Source organism: Pseudophryne corroboree, chromosome 8 (genome assembly GCF_028390025.1).
Source record: "Pseudophryne corroboree isolate aPseCor3 chromosome 8, aPseCor3.hap2, whole genome shotgun sequence".
Taxonomy (NCBI): domain Eukaryota; kingdom Metazoa; phylum Chordata; class Amphibia; order Anura; family Myobatrachidae; genus Pseudophryne; species Pseudophryne corroboree.
The window spans coordinates 99,932,522-99,955,865 of NC_086451.1; the positions used below are offsets into that span (position 1 = coordinate 99,932,522).

General features: G+C 44.4%; 2 protein-coding genes across 7 annotated transcripts in view; one reads left to right on the forward strand and one right to left on the reverse strand.

Annotated features, from left to right (window-relative positions):
• RABEPK (Rab9 effector protein with kelch motifs) overlaps positions 1–1,109 on the reverse strand; it is a 46,257-nt gene extending 45,148 nt beyond the window's left edge. For 2 of the 4 annotated variants that reach the window (XM_063936833.1, XM_063936834.1), the window contains exon 1: positions 587–834. The gene's annotated coding sequence lies outside the window, so the exon portion shown is untranslated. Of the gene's footprint in view, positions 1–586; positions 835–1,017 lie in introns of those variants that run through there. The other 2 variants (XM_063936838.1, XM_063936835.1) reach the window with 2 other exon arrangements.
• PPP6C (protein phosphatase 6 catalytic subunit) lies at positions 4–22,888 on the forward strand. 3 transcript variants are annotated; one of them, XM_063936839.1, is made up of 8 exons: positions 4–21; positions 880–1,034; positions 3,802–3,897; positions 5,639–5,704; positions 10,695–10,836; positions 12,005–12,084; positions 18,669–18,878; positions 20,344–22,888. In XM_063936839.1, the coding sequence occupies exons 2-8, from the start codon at positions 960–962 to the stop codon at positions 20,590–20,592; spliced, it is 918 nt and encodes a 305-aa protein (XP_063792909.1). In that variant the 5' UTR covers positions 4–21; positions 880–959; the 3' UTR covers positions 20,593–22,888. The 3 variants fall into 3 exon arrangements, with proteins under 3 accessions (XP_063792909.1, XP_063792910.1, XP_063792911.1); XM_063936840.1 differs by lacking the exon at positions 4–21 and having other exon boundaries at positions 863–1,034; XM_063936841.1 differs by lacking the exons at positions 4–21; positions 880–1,034 and adding an exon at positions 1,150–1,373.
• The last annotated feature ends 456 nt before the right edge of the window (positions 22,889–23,344 follow it).

Genomic DNA, 23,344 nt, shown 5'->3' on the forward strand with positions numbered 1-23,344 from the left:
AAACTCCTACGACTTTTGAAGGTTAATTTTTCCATTAACTTTCATCTATTGTTTATTTGGCTCATTTTATGAATGAAAATTAATGAATGGATATTTTGCGGAAATATGTAGGTTTGTCCACAGGGTGGCCTCTCAGGTACACTGCGCCCAAACTTATACTCAGGTTTGTGTTTTCTCTTTTTATGATGCAGATTTTCAGCTGAAATGGCCCGTAAAACCCACGATTTCTCTCTTTGTACATCCTAGTGAAGATCACTGGTCACTTTAAGAGCATTAGAATTGAGTTAATTACGTGCCAATGACGATTTTCTAACAGGTGCCTGTCAGGCGCACTGCGCCTGAACCCGGAAGTCCCAGAGGTGCGCCTGACGGAGGGTTTGAAAATGTTTGGTGGTATAAATTAAACATATAGGCCTGCTAATAGGCACAAACTGGCATATATTTCTATATTTATATATAACCAGTGCCTTTTTTATGGTGCTACACAGGTACACCACTATTTAAACTACAGTGATAATGATGACGACGACGACAATAATCACAACAGAAAAGTTTAGGACTGTAAGTTGCATAACTACTGACTTACCTTACACACACCAGTGTCACCCAGCTAGGCCGCAGTCACCATGGCAACAGCTTCCCCACAGAAAGGCCCAGCCTGTAGGATTCGTCCCTACCGTTATTCAGTGTGAGACCGGCGCCGGCAGTGTACCCCTGAGCACAGCTAAGCTGAACACCACAGACACGGAATTGTGGAACACAGATTTTTGTGTTTTGCATAAACCACACACAGTGTCCACCTTGTTGATTGTTATCACGTTAATAAAGTTTGTAGGGAGAAAAAAAAACCCTCCCTCTCCCCGTCTCCTTTATCCCCAGGAAGTGAGGAAGCCGCTCCGGGCCGGAAGTGACGCTTTCCCGGTGCCTCCCGCCCTCTCGCAGTCGCTACCCCGCTCAAAATGGCTCCCCTGGACCTAGAGAAGTACGTGGAGATCGCGAGGCAGTGCAAGTACTTACCCGAGAACGACCTGAAGGTGAGAGGCCGGTGCCGTGCCGCTGTGGTGTCCTGGTTGGGTGCACGGTCCTGTACCGTCACGTTGTACCGGGAGCGCGCATCACAGTGTTATGTCATTGGCAGCACAGGCTCGCTGCCCTGCCGCCTCTGCATGCTTCCGTCACTGGCTGACGGGTTGTCAGTCACTTTCACTGGTGGTCACAGCCCATCGCATGTAGGAGATCTCCCTGGCAAGGGTTCTCATGTGTGATGGGACTGTAGCAGGTCAGGTTTTAAGGCTACACCTGTTTGTGCCATTATCAAAACTATACAGCTACAATACATAGCTGTACTTCCAGGCCACGGAATTTTTATGAAGGTACTCCTGACATTAGTTTATATGTAGTGTATGTCTGTCTATCTATCTATCTATCTATCTATCTATCTATCTATCTATCTATCTATCTCTGGAATGAATTCCCCCAAGGGGTTACTTGCTTTTGTGCCTTCCTAGGGGGACACCAACCCCTCAGTGTAAGTACCCATAGAAGATGGCACTCAGAGACTCGTACAAGTGAAAACTTTACTGGTCAAGTCAATGATTCAGGGATGTGCTCCTCTTCTTCAGGACAGTACAAACATTTGTTTATATGTGTGTGTGTGTGTGTATATATATATATATATATATATATATATATATATATATATATATATATATATATATATATATACACACACACACACACACTAGAAAGTGATCTGAGCATGTTATTTTTGCTGTTTGGTAGGCAGTTAATGATTTTCATTCATCTCAAGTGGTCAATGTTTTCGTCCTGTCAAAATGCATGATTAGGGATAGGCAATGATATTCACCGTTTTGAAAATATTGACATTTCAGTCCACTATATTTCAGTTGATACAGTCCACACCATAGAGTGTGAGAACGTATTCTGCCTTTAATATCTATCCTGTCCTGCATCCGTTTTGAGCTGTCCTACCATCATATTGAGACTCCATGAGCAAGCTTATTAGAAGACTCCAAGAACTTGTGGGGAGATATAAGAAGTGGTGATACTGTAAGTGCCAAATGTGCTATTACTAGCACTATTTGACACTGAGGGAGGAATTCAATTGTTTGTGCTGGCAGCTATCAGTGCTGGTAACCCCGACGGCACAATTCAATTGTTGCTCTGTTTGGGCGTGTACAGCTGCCAGCACCGGCGTTTCTACTCGCAGCCCCTTGTTCTGGCAAGCAGAAATGTGCGAAAAGTGACCAGTTTTGGTTTCTAAAACTGCAATTTTGGCATCACACCAATTACTATAGATGGGTTTAGCTGCTTTACACGCCTAAACTCGATCTGTTTAGGGTAGATCAAAAAACAATTGAATAGCAGTTGAGATGTTGTTGCTTCCTGCTTTTCTTCGATAAGTACCCCTATAGCACATCTTCCCCTTGGTGTTTTCTGATAGACTCCACTATCTGGGTTTTCCAAACTCTGTCTTAAAGGCATCCTAACAGTTTAGATTTTAAGGCTATCCATGCTTTTGCACAGATTATATAATCAAACTGACTGAGGCACTAATTAAAGTGTGTACGGCCCTTAAGTCACAAGTGTTGAAGCATGGATATTTTTTAAACAGACTGTTAAGCTGGGTACACACTGGAGCATTATCAGGCCAATCTGTTGTTTCCAGCTGTATCGAAACAACATATCGGCTCGATTGTACAGGGTGCACAGCCAATCTGTGTGGTCCCACGGTCGCATGCGATATATTCCGGTCGGCTGGGCTGCACAGCTGTATTTTCTTCCTTGAAATATTTAAAATGTTAAGTTCTTGCCTCCTATAATCATGGATTGTAAATGGTACTCTTATTTGTTATTCCTGTGCCATAGAGCAGTAGTAGATAAAATGTTGAGTTGAATATTTTTAAGTATTTTATTAAGTTCAAGTATGGGGAGTGTTTTGGATTGTAATATTCTATTTACTTTTCCTGTTAAATACCATTCACGATATTGCTAATGTTCTCCAAGTACTATAAGCTCGTTCATTAATGATGCTCATTTTAGTTAAGTGGTGATTTCATAAGTGTGAACACTGTTCTGTTTTGGACGGTGATTAAATTGTGCTCCGTGCCCACTGATGGGGGGTTTGTACAAATAGGCGTGTACCAGAGCTAATCAATTGTTGCTTAGATGCGACACCTATTAGTCACAGCAGACCTTTTTTTCTTGCAGCCTACGGAGGTGCGAGGAAATAATGTATGAAAAGTCCATTGTTTGGCCACCCAAAGAGAACTTCAGACAGATTGAGCCACTTTCTGCAACTGCATTAAATGGGCGTCTGATCGGAGCGACAATTGAATAGCTTTGATAGACTGCCATTTGTACAGACACCTAGCAGGGTGCGTGTGGCACAATTGAATCAACTTTTTTTGTGTTCTGGATGGAAGTGGCCAAGTAACATTTGATTCAACTGCTTGTAATTGAGGTTAACCATGTATTTTAAAAAGTCTACCTGTGGTGATTCATGGCCGAACTGAGCAACAATTAAATTGCTCAGTTGGGTACAGTCTTGTGGTGTCCGGGGGGAAAAAACAATTTAATTCCTGCCAAAATCTAATTATTCTTGGGTAAAACTATTTTTATTTTTTTTACATGTGGTTACGGTTTGAAGGCAAACTTTGAAGAAAAAATCCACAAAACCAGATGTGATGATCGTGAAATATTAATATGTAATGTTAATATGAAATACTTATAGATGAAAAACAATAGCGGTCATAAAGTTTCCCTCTGTTTCCTTTAAAGCGTTTATGTGATTATGTGTGTGATCTGCTTCTGGAAGAATCGAATGTTCAACCGGTTTCTACGCCAGTCACTGTTTGTGGAGACATACATGGGCAGGTAAATGGATGCTTGTATCTGCTGTCTACAGGACTCGTACTATACATCTACAGTTACCATCCTTTTTGGTGTATTGACTAGATTAGACCATACAGCTAAAGGGTGATACCTTGGTTTACCGATGCTTATCGGCTGAATCCTTGATTGTTAAAAATCCCTGGCTCACAGATTTTGATAGATATGTAATTTTTTTTTTTTTTTTTTTTGTATCTGAATTGTGATTATCCATGTTGTATTTTGTTGATCACCGACCTATTTATCTGCAGAATAGGTTATTGCCCTGATAAATGATTGAAGTATTTGCCCCATAACCGAACAATACATACGACGCATCATGATTGATTTATGCATGATACGCCAGTGTTAAAGTATTGCAATAAGCAAGACCAGTTAGTTTAATAAATGAGTATACTTTAAAACCAAATAGTATAAAGCTCATTTGTATAATGACAACACACCTTAGAATTTTCAGTGACTAATTGTCACCAGCCATGGTCTGGCTGCGGGGGGACGGGCGTCCGGCCGTTGCCTGGGAGCCATGATGTTGTGTCTTCCTGCAGCAGAGGCTGCTGGTCCTCGCCCGGCACCTAGCAACAGGCTGACGCCGGGTGCAATGCTCCCTGGTCCCCGTCCGGCAACAGGCTGATGCCGGGTGCTAGGGGCAGTCGGTCTCCTGGCAACGGGGACGCCAGAGGAAGATGGCGTTCCCCGTTGCCTGGCTCTCACTCATTACGTGCAGGTAGATAGCTGCAATGAATTGTCATTCCAAGCAGGTTTCTGATTGGTGCTGATCAATATAAATCCTTTTCCTGGGCACTCCCAATCTGCTGGTGATAGGTTCTCACATGTAGCAGGAACTGTCAGCCCTGTGAACTCCTGAAATTCGAATACCCCGCCTTGTGCATTTTCCTTATTAGAACCAGCTCTCCTAGAATTCAGGTTTTTGTGTGGCTCTTCCACACAGATTCTTGCCTTCCGCATTTATTTCATTATTGTTACCACCTTGTGTATTGTTGCATTTATTTTTGGTTAGGTTTCTTATATTGCTCTGTGCATTGTTGCATTTACATACCATCTGTGCTTTATTATACCATCCAGTGTATTGTTGCATTTCATATATGTTCAATTTTTATTATCGTATGACCCTGTGCATTGTTGCACTCATGCACATTCTATTTATCTCCGTTGGTGCATTTAGCAGCGTTAAGGTTGGTCCAGTGAACATATCGCTGTTCTGCATTTACTCCTGCCCAGCCTCCAATAGTCACCTTGTCCTTGCATAAGACCTGGGGGCATCTGAGTACGGGGTGGACCTAATTCACCCTGGAAAGGCGACTGCTATAGGTAAAGCCTAGCATTGCAGGAGGCTAGAAGACTGCTGGACAGGGGTTTTTGCATAAGCGTCACCAAGTGCCACCTGGTAACCCTCATTACTGAGTAATCCTCAACACTAATATGACCTGTTTCCTCCATTTTCTAAATACATTTTCCTCCATGATGAGATATAAAGGAACCATTTCAATTATGTGATGTGCTATTCAGTAACGACCCATTCCATCCAGCAACATCACAAGTTTCGTCCTCACGCCTCATAGGGTGCTGGATGGTGAATATGTGTGCAGCACTTGGTGGTACATCACCATTAATTAAATTGGCTCCAAAATAACCTGATGTTACTAAGTATGGCAGAATATTTGCATATTGTAAGTCATCCAGTTAATGACCAGGGTTTGCCTTCCAGTTTTATGATCTGTGTGAACTCTTCAGGACTGGAGGACAAGTGCCTGACACAAACTATATATTTATGGTAAGTGGCAATGTTTATTTTTGGGGTATGGGTTTTATGACTGCATGGCTTTCGTGGTCAAAGGGGGAACGCCAGAGGAGGTGGTCCCATGTTTGTCAGCTGTTACCAATTTGGATGAAAATATCAAGCTGCGCATTGGACACTATATACGAAAATTGAAACCTTTCAAAATGTTCTTAAATTAAGAGTGTGACAGGTTTTGTGGAAATAAAGGGATCGATTTACTAAGCCTTGGATGGAGATAAGGGCCATATGCAATTGCGGTCGAATTGCCGCAAATGTCGTAAAACGGGGCATTTTCGACAAAACTGATTCGACAATGCAATACAGTACTTTTCGACAAAAAAATGTCCGTTTCAGATTCGACTTTTTGCAATTCAACATTTGTTAAATTCGACATGTCTGCAATGGTAAAAATGCGGCTTTTCGACAAAAGTATGTTCAATTGAAGAATGTCGATTCGACAACAGTGCTTTTCGACAGTCATTTCGTCAATTACAGTCCGCCTCATTTTGCTGGCGTGATCTAATAAATTTTTTTAAAAACATGTTTTGTTTTTTTGTTATTGCTAATAGCATATCTATTTATATTAGAAGGGATTATCTACTTGGTTTGTATATTTAGGAGCCACAAGTATTTTTTTAAAGATTTTTTTTATATATATATCTATATATCTATATATCTCTCGGTATGGCACTCCCAATGTATGCAAATGTAGTTTGCTCCGGTGCCCTGCGTCACAGCTGAGAGATTCAATCACAAGAAAGCTGGCACTCATAGAGACTCGTAAAGAAGACACAGATGCTGTAGCTTTAAGTCAACGTTTCAGGGCTATGCCCTTTTATCAAGGTCTTGATAAAAGGGCATAGCCCTGAAACGTTGACTTAAAGCTACAGCATCTGTGTCTTCTTTACGAGTCTCCATGAGTGCCAGCTTTCTTGTGATTGTGTGTGTGTGTGTGTGTGTGTGTGTGTGTGTGTATGTATATATACACTGCTCAAAAAAAATAAAGGGAACACTAAAATAACACATCCTAGATCTGAATGAATGAAATATTCTTATTAAATACTTTGTTCTTTACATAGTTGAATGTGCTGACAACAAAATCACACAACAATTATCAGTGGAAATCAGATTTATTAACCCATAGAGGTCTGGATTTGGAGTCACCCTCAAAATTAAAGTGGAAAAACACACTACAGGCTGATCCAACTTTGATGTAACGTCCTTAAAACAAGTCAAAATGAGGCTCAGTAGTGTGTGTGGCCTCCACGTGCCTGTATGACCTCCCTACAACCCACACAAGTGGCTCAGGTAGTGCAGCTCATCCAGGATGGCACATCTATGCGAGCTGTGGCAAGAAGGTTTGTCTGTCAGCGTAGTGTCCAGAGCATGGAGGCGCTACCAGGAGACAGGCCAGTACATCAGGAGACGTGGAGGAGGCCATAGGAGGGCAACAACCCAGCAGCAGGACCGCTACCTCCACCTTGGTGCAAGGAGGAACAGGAGTAGCACTGCCAGAGCCCTGAAAAATGACCTCCAGCAAGCCACAAATGTGCATGTGTCTACTCAAACGATCAAAAACAGACTCCATGAGGGTGGTATGAGGGCCCAACGCCCAACACCGTGCAGGACGTTTGGCATTTGCCAGAGAACACCAAGATTGGCAAATACGCCACTGGCGCCCTGTGCTCTTCACAGATAAAAGCAGGTTATCACTGAGCACATGTGACAGACGTGACAGAATCTGGAGACACCAAGGAGAACGTTCTGCTGCCTGCAACATCCTCCAGCATGACCAGACTGGCAGTGGGTCAGTAATGGTGTGGGGTGGCATTTCTTAGGGGGGCCGCACAGCTCTCCATGTGCTCGCCAGAGGTAGCCTGACTGCCATTAGGTACCGAGATGAGATCCTCAGACCCCTTGTGAGACCATATGCTGGTGCGTTGGCCCTGGGTTCCTGACAATGCTAGACCTCATGTGGCTGGAGTGTGTCAGCAGTTCCTGCAAGACGAAGGCATTGATGCTATGCACTGGCCCGCCCGTTCCCCAGACCTGAATCCAATTGAGCACATCTGGGACATCATGTCTCGCTCCATCCACCAATGCCACGTTGCACCACAGACTGTCCAGGAGTTGGCGGATGCTTTAGTCCAGGTCTGGGAGGAGATCCCTCAGGAGACCATCCGCCACCTCATCAGGAGCATGCCCAGGTGTTGTAGGGAGGTCATACAGGCACGAGGAGGCCACACACACTACTGAGCCTCATTTTGACTTGTATCAAGGACATTACATCAAAGTTGAATCAGCCTGTAGTGTGTTTTTCCACTTTAATTTTAAGGGTGACTCCAAATCCAGACCTCCATGGGTTAATAAATTTGATTTCCATTGATAATTTTTGTGTGATTTTGTTGTCAGCACATTCAACTATGTAAAGAAGAAAGTATTTAATAAGAATATTTCATTCATTCAGATCTAGGATGTGTTATTTTAGTGTTCCCTTTATTTTTTTGTGTGTGTGTGTGTATATATATATATATATATATATATGTATGTATGTAGCCACTTGCGAAGAGGATTGGGTACTGTATAAAAGCGAGCCTTGTCAGGCTCCTAGTAATATTAATATATGTATACACGTTAAATCATCACTGCACAGTAGTTTATTATAATTATAATCAATTAAGTATATAATCAATCATCACTATCAGTCATACACAGATGCACTTTCTATATATGTCACTAAGAATTAGTATATGACTGATTACTCTCACCATTCCACCAGTTTTAATCCGCCTCTATATAATTCCACACTATTTAGCACCTATGCACATAACTAATGTCGGATGTTATTTTAAACCTACATATCTTCACCGACTATCACCACCTTTAAAACCATCCTCCTTTCTATGCCTATATGACGGGTACATTATTTTTCGCTACACCTTAAGCCCTAAATGGGTTTAAAATATTCTGATATAAGCTACAAAGCGATTAGTATAAATATAATATTATATGGATTAACTCCACAATTAACCTATATCCTCCACCTCGATATATAAGTAGAAACATCCTGTTTCTGCAACAATTCCCATCTATATTATTACCAGGCTCCCCCAATATAAAGTATTAGATCACAGCATAATAATTAAAAATCCCTTAATAAAATAGACACTAACGTATGCATTTCTTTATTTTTACTTTTATATATGTGCGCTGTTTCCAAAATGGAATTCTGCACTGTTATATGCCCTGGATGTTAAAGACTTCAATAAGATGGCCGCCGCAATGACTGAAAAACCTGCTTCAATATAAACATAGATGATGATTTCAGCTGTCAAAAAGTGAAATCCAGCATTACTACACGTCCTAGACATTAAAGACTTCTATAAAATGGCCGCCGCGATGATTGACAAGCCGCCCAGCCTATACACGCCACAGACGAGGAAGCGTGGCACTCTCCTGATTGGCTGTGCGCGTCTGAGCTGTCAGGCGGCGCATAGCACATAGGCGCTCCATTATATTCAGTGGTGGGAACTTTGCGGTCAGCGGTTGACCGCAAGTAACCTCAACCGCTGACACAAAGTTCCCACCATTGGATACAATGGAGCGCCTATGTGCTATATTGTATCTCGAGTGCGCCGCCTGACAGCTCAGACGTGCACAGCCAATCAGGAGAGTGCCACGACGTGGCGCTCCCTGATTGGCTCAAGTGACCCTCTTTGACAGCAGTCACGGGGGGTCCCGGCAGTCAGGGAAAGGGGTCCCATGTGTAAACATGGGACCCCTTTCAGTGCGTGGATCGTGTTCTGCGTTTTGTTATTTTGCCAAGTACGTGGATTACAAACTCTGAAGTGGATAGATCTACACAGGATTGTTGTGAGTATAATTTTATTTACAGGTAACCCGTGGATTCTACTGGTGAAGAGGACCGACTGCTTTGTGTCAACATAGGTAAGTATGTGTGTGTCAGTGTGCATGTATGTAATAAAGTTTTACTGTTTTTATTTGGGTATTTTTTTTGTAGTAGAACTACAGGTACCAGCTGGCCCGTCTCCTCCTCCCCCCCCCCCCCCCCCCCCCCCCCCCCCGCATGCTGGTACATGTGGTTCTCCAAGTACCAGCTTGCGGGGGAGGCTTGCTGGGACTTGTAGTTCTGCTACAAAAAACAATATATATTTTTTATTTTTTTTGACACTTGGCTATCAGCCTCCCATCCGCTGCCCTTGGATGGGGGGGGGACAGCCTTGGGCTTCACCCCTGGCCCTTGGGTGGCTGGAGGGGGGGACCCCTTGATTTAAGGGGTCCCCACTCCTCCAGGCTACCCCGGCCAGGGGTGACTAGTTGGGGATTTAATGCCACGGCCGCAGGGACCGGTGTAAAAGTGTCCCCCCAGCTGTGGCATTATCTCTCTACGTCTTGTCCCCCGTATTTTTTTGCACCAGGACCGGACGCAGAGCCCGGTGCTGGTTGTTAAAATACAGGGGGTCCCCTGTCATTCCCCCCCCCCCGTATTTGTACAACCAGGACCGGCTCAAAGAGCCCGAGGCTGGTTATGCTTAGGAGGGGAGACCCCACGCATTTTTTTTTTTTTTCAAGGTTTTTTAAACATTTTTGTGCCGTCCATGAAGTCGAATCCAGGACGCACACTATCGTCAATTGGTCCGTTTTTCGACAGCGGGACTGTCGAATCCGTTTTTTATTGAATATGTCGAATTCTGGTCCCCGCGGGAGGGTGTGTGACTGTCGAATTAAAAAACGGTCGAATTCCAGCCGGAATTCGACCGCAATTGCATATACCCCAAAGTATCAGCAAATCCGCTCCTAACTGCTTGTTACAGGCTTTATTTGAAAAATGACAATTAGGAGCTGACTGGCTGGTACTTTATCTCTGTCCACTTTTCTCTCCATCCATGGTTTAGTAAATAGACCCCATAGTCTTTTGAAATCTAGATTGCTTGCCCATAATTGTATACTATTACATTTTCAGGGCGATTTTGTAGACCGAGGGTATTATAGCTTGGAGACATTCACTTACCTCCTTGCTCTAAAAGCCAAGTGGCCTGACCGCATTACACTGCTGAGAGGGAACCATGAGAGTAGACAAATCACACAAGTATATGGATTCTATGGTAAGCGCTATCTTTCTAATTATTTTTTTTAAATTTATATTACAAATCGCTGAATATTTGTGTAATGACAGCACTGTTTGAGCATTTTATATTGATTCTTATATAGTTGGGTATGGGATCTATCTTCTGGAATGATTAGTAATTTGGGGGGGGGATTCAGTTGCTTTGGACATCTATGTCTGTATTCAATTGTTTTTGGCCACCCATTCATGTCGCACCCAAACAGACAGGGTTTAGCCACATAAAACGGCTAAACCCGTCTAAAGTCCTGATTTTAGACAATCAAATGGGGGCGGGGCGGTGGCTGTTTCTGGGTGGCTGCATGACGTCGCACACAGCAGCTCCGATCTAAAAAAAAATGGCGACTGACCTAGCTGCAGGGGGTCGTCCACAGTTGTTGTAACCACAATTATATTGCGGTCGCAGCTGCTGAGCAGACCATTCTGCATGCTGGGTGGCCTTTCCCTGCGATGGGCAGTCCCCAGCATGCGAAAGAACGGATTACAGATTCTATACGGCACAACAATTGAATTGCTCCGTTTTGCAATACGTAATGGCAGCTGCAGGGGAAAACAATTGACTCGTCGCCTTGGAGTTTTCAAGATAAGGAGCCTTTTAAAAATGCCCTGCATGTCTTACATTTACACTGTCTCTTCTTAAATAATTTAGCAGAGCGCCCCTTAACTGTAGGGTGTGTTTGCCAAAACTAATAAGTAGCAATAACTTCCAAATATTTTGGGCTTTTATTCTGAAGACTAGACTTTTGCATATAATTGTTTTTAGCAATGCAGTCTGGTGGTCAGTATCTCGACTGTGATGAACCTGTAGTTACGGGAAATATAGGATCCCGACCTGGTTAAAATGTTGCTGACAATACTTTAAGAATGCAGACATTAGAACTTGCCTTTTTTTTTTTTTTTTTTAATAGCATATTTAATGTTATGCCATCATAATTAAAAATGCTGTAATTTGCATTTTATCCATGTTGTAATACAAATGCTGACTTTCTCTTGTCTACAGAGTCACTGTAGGTATCCAGACTGCATTCCCAAAAATTCTATACCGCACCCAATTCTGTGCAGTTTGTTTCTAAAAATTCTTACAATAAGTCGCTTGGTACTATGATAGGATATCGCAAGCAAAAGTCTAAGCATGTTCTTTCTTCTAGATGAGTGCCAAACAAAATACGGAAATGCCAATGCATGGCGGTACTGTACCAAGGTGTTTGATATGCTGACAGTAGCAGCTGTAAGTAATGGCTCTCCTTATTGCATTCTTGTTCTGTTGCTGGAGGGTGTATCCTTCTGCTAGTAAATCTCGAGGATATTCTGTAATTAATTTTACTGATATGCCGCCTGTCATTATACCGACAACAGCATCCCGGCCGCCAGTATGCCGGCAGCATTAGAGCGCAAAGTGTTCACTTGCATGCACGCTGCACTCGCCACAGGTTATATTCCCACTATGGGTATCGTGGACACCCATGAGTGGGAATAGCACCTGTTAGCCGGGATTCTGGCATCTGTATCCTTACTGCTGGGATCCCGACTGTCGGCAACCTAACTCTATCCCTTTTATAGCTCTTTCATAGGATAGTTTGTCCCTCAGTTATTCTTTGTCCCTCATTGCAGACGTATTGGCTAAATGTTCCTGTTATGTCCAACAGTTCCATACTGTGCAGACGGCCGTTTAACCTTTTAGGCTGTTGTACGGTTTGTGGATATGTGACAACCTTTTAATTTAAACCACTTAGGGGTCTATTCATGTAAGAATGTGATGGTTTGGCTTTACTTATCACCAAACATCGCATAATTACGGGCGACATTTTTTCATATACTTACTGCAATTCATGATCCTTTGCCGGCTTCCTGATGCGATGCGGTATCTAGACCCATCTACGATCCTGTCTTCACGCCTCCTACCTCTGCTTGATTGGTGTTGCTGTTGATTCTGCGCATGCGCTCCTTAATCCCGGTCCCGGCTTCTGTCTGAGGCGAGACCGGTCATCTTAGCGGTGGTGGGTGTAAGGGCAGCGGGCATTGAGGTGGTGACCTGGCATATGCATATGTCGGGTCACCTCAGAGGCGGAGTGACTGGGGGGCAAACAGAGAGTGAGCACAATGCGCGGGGGAACTGTGACAGCTGCCCAGGCAGTCGGGAGGAGGAGACTCCGCATATGCAAATACATATACCCTGGGCTCCTCTGATTGGCTCCTGTCACAGAAGGGGGCGGGGACAAGGCAGGAGACGGACGTCTTCACTGCTCTTCTCCTGTTCAAGCCTCTTTACGCCTGTCTGAGATGGTGATGGGGTTTTGCGAAGGGGAATGGAAAGCTGGGCTTTCCGTTCCTACAAGAATTGCAGTCAACATACAAAAGTATGGTGATGCGATTCAGCCACAGAGCGGGGGTGCCGCTGGGGAAGTCAGGGACTTCTCCACGGTAACCACCTCTGTGGATTGTGGTAAGCAGAGAAAGCCCTGTTTACTGCAAAACAGGGCTTTTCTCTGCTTCATGAATAGACCCCTTAATGTGTAGTATAAACAACCAACAACTCTGTACATGTGCCTAATATTAACCTTTCTCTAACGTCCTAGTGGATGCTGGGGACTCCGTAAGGACCATGGGGAATAGCGGGCTCCGCATGAGACTGGGCACTCTAAAGAAAGATTTAGTACGATCTGGTGTGCACTGGCTCCTCCCTCTACGCCCCTCCTCCAGACCTCAGTTACAATCTGTGCCCAGCCGAGCTGGGTGCTCCTAGTGGGCTCTCCTGAGCTTGCTAGAAAAGAAAGTATTTTGTTAGGTTTTTTGTTTTCAGAGAGCTTCTGCTGGCAACAGACTCTCTGCTACGAGGGACTGAGGGGAGAGAAGCAAACCTACTCACGGCAGCTAGGTAGCGCTTCTTAGGCTACTGGACACCATTAGCTCCAGAGGGATCTAACACAGGTACCTAACCTTGATCGTCCGTTCCCGGAGCCGCGCCGCCGTTCCCCTCGCAGAGCCAGAAGAACAGAAGCATGAAGACATCGAAATCGGCGGCTGAAGACTACTGTCTTCACTTAAGGTAGCGCACCGCACTGCAGCTGTGCGCCATTGCTCCCACAGCACACCGCACACTCCGGTCACTGTAGGGTGCAGGGGGGGGGCACCCTGGGCAGCAATTAAGTACCTTTTTTGGCAAAAAGAGACTTATATACAGTCTGGGACTGTATATATGCCCGAGCCCCCGCCATTTTTTACACATTAAAGCGGGACAGAAGCCTGCCGCTGAGGGGGTGGGGCCTTCTTCCTCAGCACACCAGCGCCATTTTCTCTTCACAGCTTCGCTGGAAGGACGCTCCCCAGGCTCTCCCCTGCAGTATACTGGTGCATTAAAGGGTAAAAAAGAGAGGGGGGGGGGCACATAAATTTAGGGCTATATATATATATATATATATATATATATATGTATGTATGTATGTATGTACAGTGTAATCCCTGGGTTATATAGCGCTGGGGTGTGTGCTGGCATACTCTCTCTCAGTCTCCCCAAAAGCCTTTGTGGGGTCCTGTCCTCAGTCAGAGCATTCCCTGTGTGTCGGTACACCTGTGTCGACATGTTTGATGAGGAAGGATACGTGGAGGCAGAACAAGTGCAGCTGAGTGTGGTGACGGTGCCGACACCTGATTGGATGGATATGTGGAAGGTGTTAAATGATAATGTAAACTCCTTGCATAACAGATTGGATAAAACTGTAACCGGGGGACAGTCGGGGTCTCAACCCATGCCTGATCCTACAGCGCAGAGGCCGTCGGGGTCTCAGAAGCGCACACTATCCCAGATAGTTGACACAGATGTCGACACGGAATCTGACTCCAGTGTCGATGATGATGAGGCAAAGTTGCAGCCTAAAATGACTAAAGCCATCCGCTACATGATTGTAGCTATAAAGGATGTATTACACATTTCTGAGGAAAATCCTGTCCCTGACAAGAGGATTTATATGTATGGGGAGAAAAACATGAAGTGACTTTTCCCCCTTCACATGAATTAAATGAATTATGTGAAAAAGCGTGGGATTCCCCTGACAGGAAGGTGATAGTTTCCAAGAGATTACTTATGGCGTTTCCTTTCCCGCCAACGGACAGGTTACGCTGGAAATCCTCCCCTAGGGTAGACAAGGCGTTGACACGCTTGTCTAAGAAGGTGGCCCTGCCGTCTCCGGATACGGCCGCCCTAAAGGATCCTGCAGATAGAAAGCAGGAAGCTATCCTGAAGTCTGTTTATACACATTCTGGCACACTGCTGAGGCCAGCAATTGCTTCGGCCTGGATGTGTAGTGCGGTAGCTGCATGGACGGTTTCTCTGTCTGAGGAGTTAGATACCCTGGACAGGGACACTGTTCTACTGACCCTGGCACATATCAAGGACGCAGTCCTATATATGCGGGATGCCCAGAGGGACATTTGCCTGCTGGGCTCTAGAGTTAACGCAATGTCCATTTCTGCCAGAAGGGTCTTATGGACTCTGCAATGGACAGGGGATACCGACTCTAAAAAACACATGGAGGTTTTACCTTATAAGGGTGAGGAATTGTTTGGGGACGGTCTCTCTGACCTAGTTTCCACAGCTACGGCTGGGAAGTCAAATTTCTTGCCTTATGTCCCTCCACAACCTAAGAAAGCACCGTATTACCAAATGCAGTCCTTTCGTTCTCAGAGGAGCAAGAAGGTCAGAGGTGCGTCCTTTCTTGCTAGAGGCAGGGGTAGAGGAAAAAAGCTGCACCATGCAGCTAGTTCCCAAGAACAAAAGTCTTCCCCGGCTTCCACTAAATCCACCGCATGACGCTGGGGCGCCACAGGCGGAGCCAGGAGCTGTGGGGGCGCGTCTCCGACATTTCAGCCACCAGTGGGTTCGCTCACAGGTGGATCCTTGGGCTATACAAATTGTGTCTCAGGGTTACAAGCTGGAATTCGAGGTGATGCCCCCTCACCGTTACCTAAAATCGGCCTTACCAACTTCCCCCATGGAAAGGGAGATAGTGTTGGAGGCAATTCACAAACTTTTTCTCCAGAAAGTGGTGGTAGAGGTCACTATGTTTGTGGTACAGAAACAGGACGGTTCGGTCAGACCCATTTTAAATTTAAAATCCCTGAACATTTATCTGAAGAATTTCAAGTTCAAAATGGAATCGCTCAGAGCGGTCATTGCAAGCCTGGAGGAAGGGGATTTTATGGTGTCTCTGGACATCAAGGATGCTTACTTGCATGTCCCCATTTATCCGCCTCATCAGGAGTACCTCAGGTTTGTGGTACGGGACTGTCATTACCAATTCCAGACGTTGCCGCTTGGCCTGTCCACGGCACCGAGAGTTTTTACCAAGGTGATGGCGGAAATGATGGTGCTCCTTCGGAAGCAAGGGGTTACAATTATCCCATACTTGGACGATCTCATAAAGGCGAGGTCCAGGGAGCAGTTGCTGATCAGCGTAGCACACTCTCAGGAAGTGTTGCGTCAGCACGGCTGGATTCTGAACATTCCAAAGTCGCAGCTGATTCCTGCGACGTGTCTGCCCTTCCTGGGCATGATTCTGGACACAGACCAGAAGAAGGTGTTTCTCCCGGAGGAGAAGGCTGAGGAGCTCGTGACTCTGGTCAGAGACCTCCTAAAGCCAAAACAGGTGTCGGTGCATCGCTGCACGCGAGTCCTGGGAAAGATGGTGGCGTCATACGAAGCCATTCCCTTCGGCAGGTTCCATGCGAGGATCTTTCAGTGGGATCTGCTGGACAAGTGGGCTGGATCGCATCTTCAGATGCATCGGATGATCACCCTGTCCCCCAGGGCCAGGGTGTCTCTTCTGTGGTGGCTACAAGGTGCTCACCTCCTCGAGGGCCGCAGATTCGGCATACAGGACTGGGTCCTGGTGACCACGGATGCAAGCCTCCGAGGGTGGGGGGCAGTCACTCAAGGAAGAAACTTCCAAGGGTTGTGTTCAAGTCAAGAGACTTGTCTGCACATCAATATCCTGGAACTACGGGCCATATACAACACCCTGAGTCAAGCGGAGCCTCTGCTTCGAAACCAACCAGTGCTGATTCAGTCAGACAACATCACGGCAGTGGCCCATGTAAACCGCCAGGGCGGCACAAGAAGCAGGGTGGCAATGGCAGAAGCCACCAGGATTCTTCGGTGGGCGGAGAATCACGTACTAGCACTGTCAGCAGTGTTCATTCCGGGAGTGGACAACTGGGAAGCAGACTTCCTCAGCAGACACGACCTCCACCTGGGAGAGTGGGGACTTCATCAAGAAGTCTTCACGCAGATTGCAAATCGATGGGAACTGCCACAGGTGGACATGATGGCGTCCCGTCTCAACAAAAAGCTAAAAAGATATTGCGCCAGGTCAAGGGACCCTCAGGCGATAGCTGTGGACGCACTAGTGACACCGTGGGTGTTCCAGTCGGTCTATGGGTTTCCTCCTCTTCCTCTCATACCAAAGGTGCTGAGAATTGTAAGAAAAAGAGGAGTGAGAATGAGGAACTCATTGTTCCGGATTGGCCAAGAAGGACTTGGTACCCGGAATTGCAAGAAATGCTCACAGAGGACCCATGGCCTCTGCCTCTCAGACAGGACCTGTTACAACAAGGGCCCTGTCTGTTCCAAGACTTACCGCGGCTGCGTTTGACGGCATGGCGGTTGAACACCGGATCCTAGCAGAAAAGGGCATTCTGGAAGCGGTTATTCCTACGCTGATAAAGGCTAGGAAGGACGTGACAGCAAAACATTATCACCGTATATGGCGAAAATATGTTGCTTGGTTTGAGGCCAGAGGAATTCCAAATGGATCGATTCCTGCACTTCCTACAGTCGGGTGTGACTATGGGCCTAAAATTAGGGTCCATAAAGGTCCAGATTTCGGCCCTATCCATTTTCTTTCAAAAAGAACTGGCTTCACTGCCTGAGGTTCAGACGTTTGTAAAGGGAGTGCTGCATATTCTGCCTCCTTTTGTGCCACCGGTGGCGCCTGTCCCAAGTGCGGACTTTCTGCAATACGTGTATATAGTTATTGCTTAATAAAGGGTTATGTTATGTTGGCATCCATTGGTTGATGCTCTGTTGTTTGTTCATACTGTTAACTGGGTAAGTTTATCACAAGTTATACGGTGTGATTGGTGTGGCTGGTATGTGTCTTACCCTGGATTCCAAAATCCTTTCCTTGTAATGTCAGCTCTTCCGGGCACAGTTTCCTTAACTGAGGTCTGGAGGTGGAGCCAGTGCACACCAGATAGTACTAAATCTTTCTTTAGAGTGCCCAGTCTCCTGCGGAGCCCGCTATTCCCCATGGTCCTTACGGAGTCCCCAGCATCCACTACGGACTACGAGAAATAGAATTACCGGTGAGTAAATTCTTATTTTAACTATCAGAAATTCTACTTTTAGATGCAGTTACCTATCGCTCTAATATTGTGTTCAGACCTGTAAACTGAGTTTCTAATATTATTGGCTATTATTGATGATCATGATTGGCACTGACATTTTTGTCTCAGTGGCATAATAAGGCTTCAAACCTCCTTACAGCAAATATAATGGACTGATAACATGCTATGGGGTCAATTCAATTCAGTGCTGTTTGAATAGTGCCTGGAGGGAGCTTCTGAAGTTATTTATTTCAGTGCGATATTTTGCCCGACAAGAGGATTTCTTCTCGCACCTCTCTGGACTGATCCTCCATCTGCTGTCATTGGCAGCAGTCATTAGGATTGTACACCTACTGTGCCTGGAGAAGTCATGGCTTGTACTGTACAATTCCCAGGTTTTTCCTTATGCATTGTTTTACTCTATATCTGCAGTTGATAGATGAACAAATACTCTGTGTACATGGTGGCTTGTCTCCCGACATAAAGACCCTGGATCAGATCCGGACCATTGAGCGCAATCAAGAAATCCCTCACAAAGGAGCCTTCTGTGACTTGGTGTGGTCCGACCCAGAGGATGTGGACACTTGGGCTATCAGCCCTCGAGGGGCTGGCTGGTTGTTTGGAGCCAAGGTCACCAATGAGGTAAATTTCTCTGTTCTAATGACCTGGAAACTAATCCGCAGCCCACGTGTATAAATTGCAGGGAAACTTGTACAACTTGGCCAATACGCAGCTTGTCCAGGAATATATTTTAGTTGTGTGTTTGTATGAGTCAAGTAGACTGACCCTTCACCCCCCCCCCCCCCCCCCCCCCCCCAATTTTTCAATTGAGAGCCTATATATTGGCTACTATATTATAGAATACATGCCAAACTTGTGATCATGGGACCAGGAATCCATCTCTCTTCCATCTTTTAGCTCATTTGGTGGATTTGTATCACAATCCACCTTTTTTAATGTGGATGTGCTAAATATTTTTTGCATAAATTCACATGGTGAAAATATTTGCACACAAATTTAGCGTTGTGCTCTTGCTGGAAAACGGACGTTGGTGAAAATCCATACCGGCAAAGAGCTGGCAGCAGAGTGATATCTTTTACTGTTACTATGCTTCTTAGTTCGGGTTTATGTCGACCATCGTACAGTGCATGCGACAGTAAGGGGATTCCACTCCAGAAAAATACTTGATACAGCGAACGCCGTCTGATATGGTGTTCACTATTGGGGTCAAACACTGGTTTGCGTCGCATTCTGGAGCTTGGTAAATTTAAGTGCACATAGCAGCTCCCATAGAAACCTATGGGGACTCTGCTGTTTGAAATGGTGGGACCACGATGGATGTCTGGGTTATCTGCTGCGGGTCCTCCATGGTAAAGCCCACGGATCCTTAATATTTACGGGTACCCCCTGAAATTAGGTGTTTTCAGGGGGATAGCCCACAAATATTAATTGATTAATCTTCCCCGTAGAGTGTTGGTATTGACCAATCCCTTCAGGAGCATACGCAAGTAAAAACTGAAATGCAAGGTGCAGCTTGTCCATAGTCTGCCAATGTTGGCCCTATCCAATAGTGAGATAAGGAGGCACCACTGCCCTAAGCAGTGTCTCATTGTTCACAAACACCTCTGTTGCAGGTAAATATGTATAGCTCCTGAAGATACAAGCATTCATATGTTGTCCAAAGGTGGCTTTATTTGGTGAACTGGAGAAATGTTTATGACAGCAGCTTTTTCAATTAATTTTTAATTTAAATATGGCTTGCATGTTGTTTGGAAGTACTTGGGTGTTCTAATCACATTTTATTTTACAGCTTACATGCTTTGTGATGTACAATGTCTGTCATTGCTACTTAAAGTTGATGTTGCCTTAAGCATAATCCTAAAATTCATGTTTACATCACATGATCCATATTCAACACCCACACCTGTCTGTGGGTGTTGGATAATATTGTGACCAGATAAGCAGAGGGTGTATTCTGAGTACTGTACCCCAGTGCTGTATTCTTGTGTCTTAATGACCTACAGTATATATAAAATGGTGCCTTGATAGTTGTCCTTCCATGTTAGCGATATTTCCTATTATGCTTTTTCTTGCTTCTCTCTTGCAGTTTGTGCACATAAATAACCTGAAGCTGATCTGCCGAGCTCACCAGCTAGTACATGAGGGCTACAAATTTATGTTTGATGAAAAGCTTGTGACTGTCTGGTCCGCCCCAAACTACTGCTACCGCTGCGGAAATATCGCCTCCATTATGGTTTTCAAGGATGTGAACACTCGAGAACCAAAATTATTTCGTGCAGTCCCAGACTCAGAGCGGGTTATTCCACCCAGAACCACCACACCGTACTTCCTCTGAAGCCTCACCACCTTTTCTTTTGTACTGTGCTGGATTTTTCCTTCTTCCCTTTTTTTTTTTTTTTTTTTTTTTTCTCTCTTTTCTTCTTCCTTTATTTGAGGCACTTTGCTGCTGATATGCAGCATCTTGCCTTTATGCTTTTAAATTATCAAACATATATTGTTTATATTTCTTTTTTAAATATATATATTTTTTGTTTAAGAGGTGTACAGAAGTATACTGCAATGATTACTGCAACAAAGGGTTTTTTTTTTGTTTTCTCCTTGATGTGGGATAGGGGCAGATTAACAAAAAGGGGTGGGGGGAGATGGTTTATGACCAAATCTGGTACTGCAGTCTGTAACACAAGACAGAATCAGCAAAAATGTAAAATGTAATTTATTGTTGCCAAAATGTTTAAACATAAATGGACAGTGTTTTTTGTTTTTTTTCTAGCGGAATCTAATTTGTGGAACTAAATGTTTTTTTGTTTCATTTTGCTTTTAGGCGTAAAAATGATGAGCTTCATTTGTCATTGTTCATATGCAATTTGAACATTTGTTAATGATCAATCTCCCATACATTAAGGATAGTAATAAATAACTCTATTTAAAGGTAATTTCAGAGTTTAAGTATTCCTCTTCTCTATACTTCTCCGAATTTGTGTGTGGCTGCGTACCTCTGCTGTTATAGGAGGAATTGTTGCAGCAGTATCAAGATATAGTCTGGGTAAATCAACCTAAGTTAAACATGGTCAGGCTAGTAAAGACTCGGGACTATGAAAGGACAGAGTGCTGAAATATTGGTGATCTGAGCCCCATCTAATAACTATGGGTGGGTTGGGTATGCGTGACCAGCGGTCAGGAGGCCACCGGTCAGCATAACTACACCAGCAGCGTAATGGTGTGTAGGAGAGGGGGCTGTGTGAGCGCAACAAGCCCCTTGTGGGCTCGGTGGTGACCTACGCTCGCCACAGGTTCTATTCCCACTATATGGGTGTCGTGGATGCCCATGAGCTGGAATAGTCCCTGCTAATCTGCATGCCGACTGTCTGGCTTCTCAGGGGGCGGGATGTAGGGGAAGGTGTTGTGACCGCCGGTCACGTAACTACATCCGTTATGGGTTTATAGCTGCGTAGCAGGGATCATGAGCACTCTGCAGCTACGGAATAAAAAAAAGTGTTATGACCTTTACAACTGAACTTCATCTTAAGTTCCAGTTGTGTTGATGAGAAGTATAGCGAAAAATGCATCTCCCCAATACAATAATACTTTGTGTTATATTTATAGTTCTGGAATGAATATATATATATATTTACACCAATAGTTGCAACTCGTTTCCCATATAAAGTAACTTAAACATTGAGCGTTTAATTTCTTTGCGAAACAGCTGCAGTGGTTTAAGTATTGTTGGCAGCATGGGTTTTGTAAAAAAAAAAAAAAATTTAAAAGGTTTTTTATTTTGTTTGAGCTTTTAGTACCCATAGCTGAAGGTCCAAGGAATGCAGTTTATAGAGCCCAGAGAATATAATCTATTCGTTTTCTTGGAACCAGTGTCGCTACTGCGATGGAGATTGAATGGAATAGGCTACATTTTCCCAAATATTAGGCCCAGATTTATCAAGCCTTGGAGAGTGATAAAAAAAAATTGCATGGTGATAAAGTACCAACTAGTCCTTTCCTGTCAGTTTTTTAAAACGCAGCCTGTAACATGGTAGTTAGGAGCTGATTGTTGGTACTTTTATCACAGTGCAATTTATCACTTTCCAAGGTTTGATAAATCTGGGCCTTAGTTTGGCCCTCACACTGTCTTTCCATGTTCCTTGTACGCAAGTCTTGAGCTAGGGGAAAATGTTTTAGACAAGTTTACAACATGGCATTAGTGATATACTGTTCATAACTATTTTCTCTGGCTTTACCATATTCACTATTCTGACCCATATTTAAAACCCACTCACTCTGTTCTCATCTCGCTTTATTTGTCCTACAGTAGGATAAGAAATGTTTCAGCAGCAAAGTTATTACAGGACTGATTGTAAATGCCTTGTGTTGTGTGTGCGATGTACTGTACATCAACCCTTATCCGAAATGTTGTTTTAAAGCGGATATATGTAAGAAAATAAAAACATTGTCGAGGGCTGCTTTTTTTTTTTTTTTAAATAGAGAATTTATCGACACCGCAGCTTTTGGTCTTTCTACATTTAAGATAATTGTACTTATTAGGTTATCTCCCTTCCAGATATCTTGTATTTTAATAAAGTAATCACAAAAGCCACTTAGCTTTTAAATAATTGGAAATAAAATGCGTTGGTCTGTAATGTTGTGTGTTTTTGTTTCTTTAAGTCCGTTATAGGTGATGGATGGTTTAGTGGTCACTGATATTAAAACCCAGATGATGGGTGTGTGTAGTTTTTTTTTCTTTTCTTTCTCTAACGTCCTAGTGGATGCTGGGGACTCCGAAAGGACCATGGGGAATAGCGGCTCCACAGGAGACTGGGCACAAAAGTAAAAAGCTTTAGGACTACCTGGTGTGCACTGGCTCCTCCCCCTATGACCCTCCTCCAAGCCTCAGTTAGATTTTTGTGCCCGAACGAGACGGGTGCAGGCTAAGGGGCTCTCCTGAGCTGCTTAGTGGAAAAGTTTAAAGTAGGTTTTTTATTTTCAGTGAGACCTGCTGGCAACAGGCTCACTGCATCGAGGGACTAAGGGGAGAGAAGCGAACTCACCTGCGTGCAGAGTGGATTGGGCTTCTTAGGCTACTGGACATTAGCTCC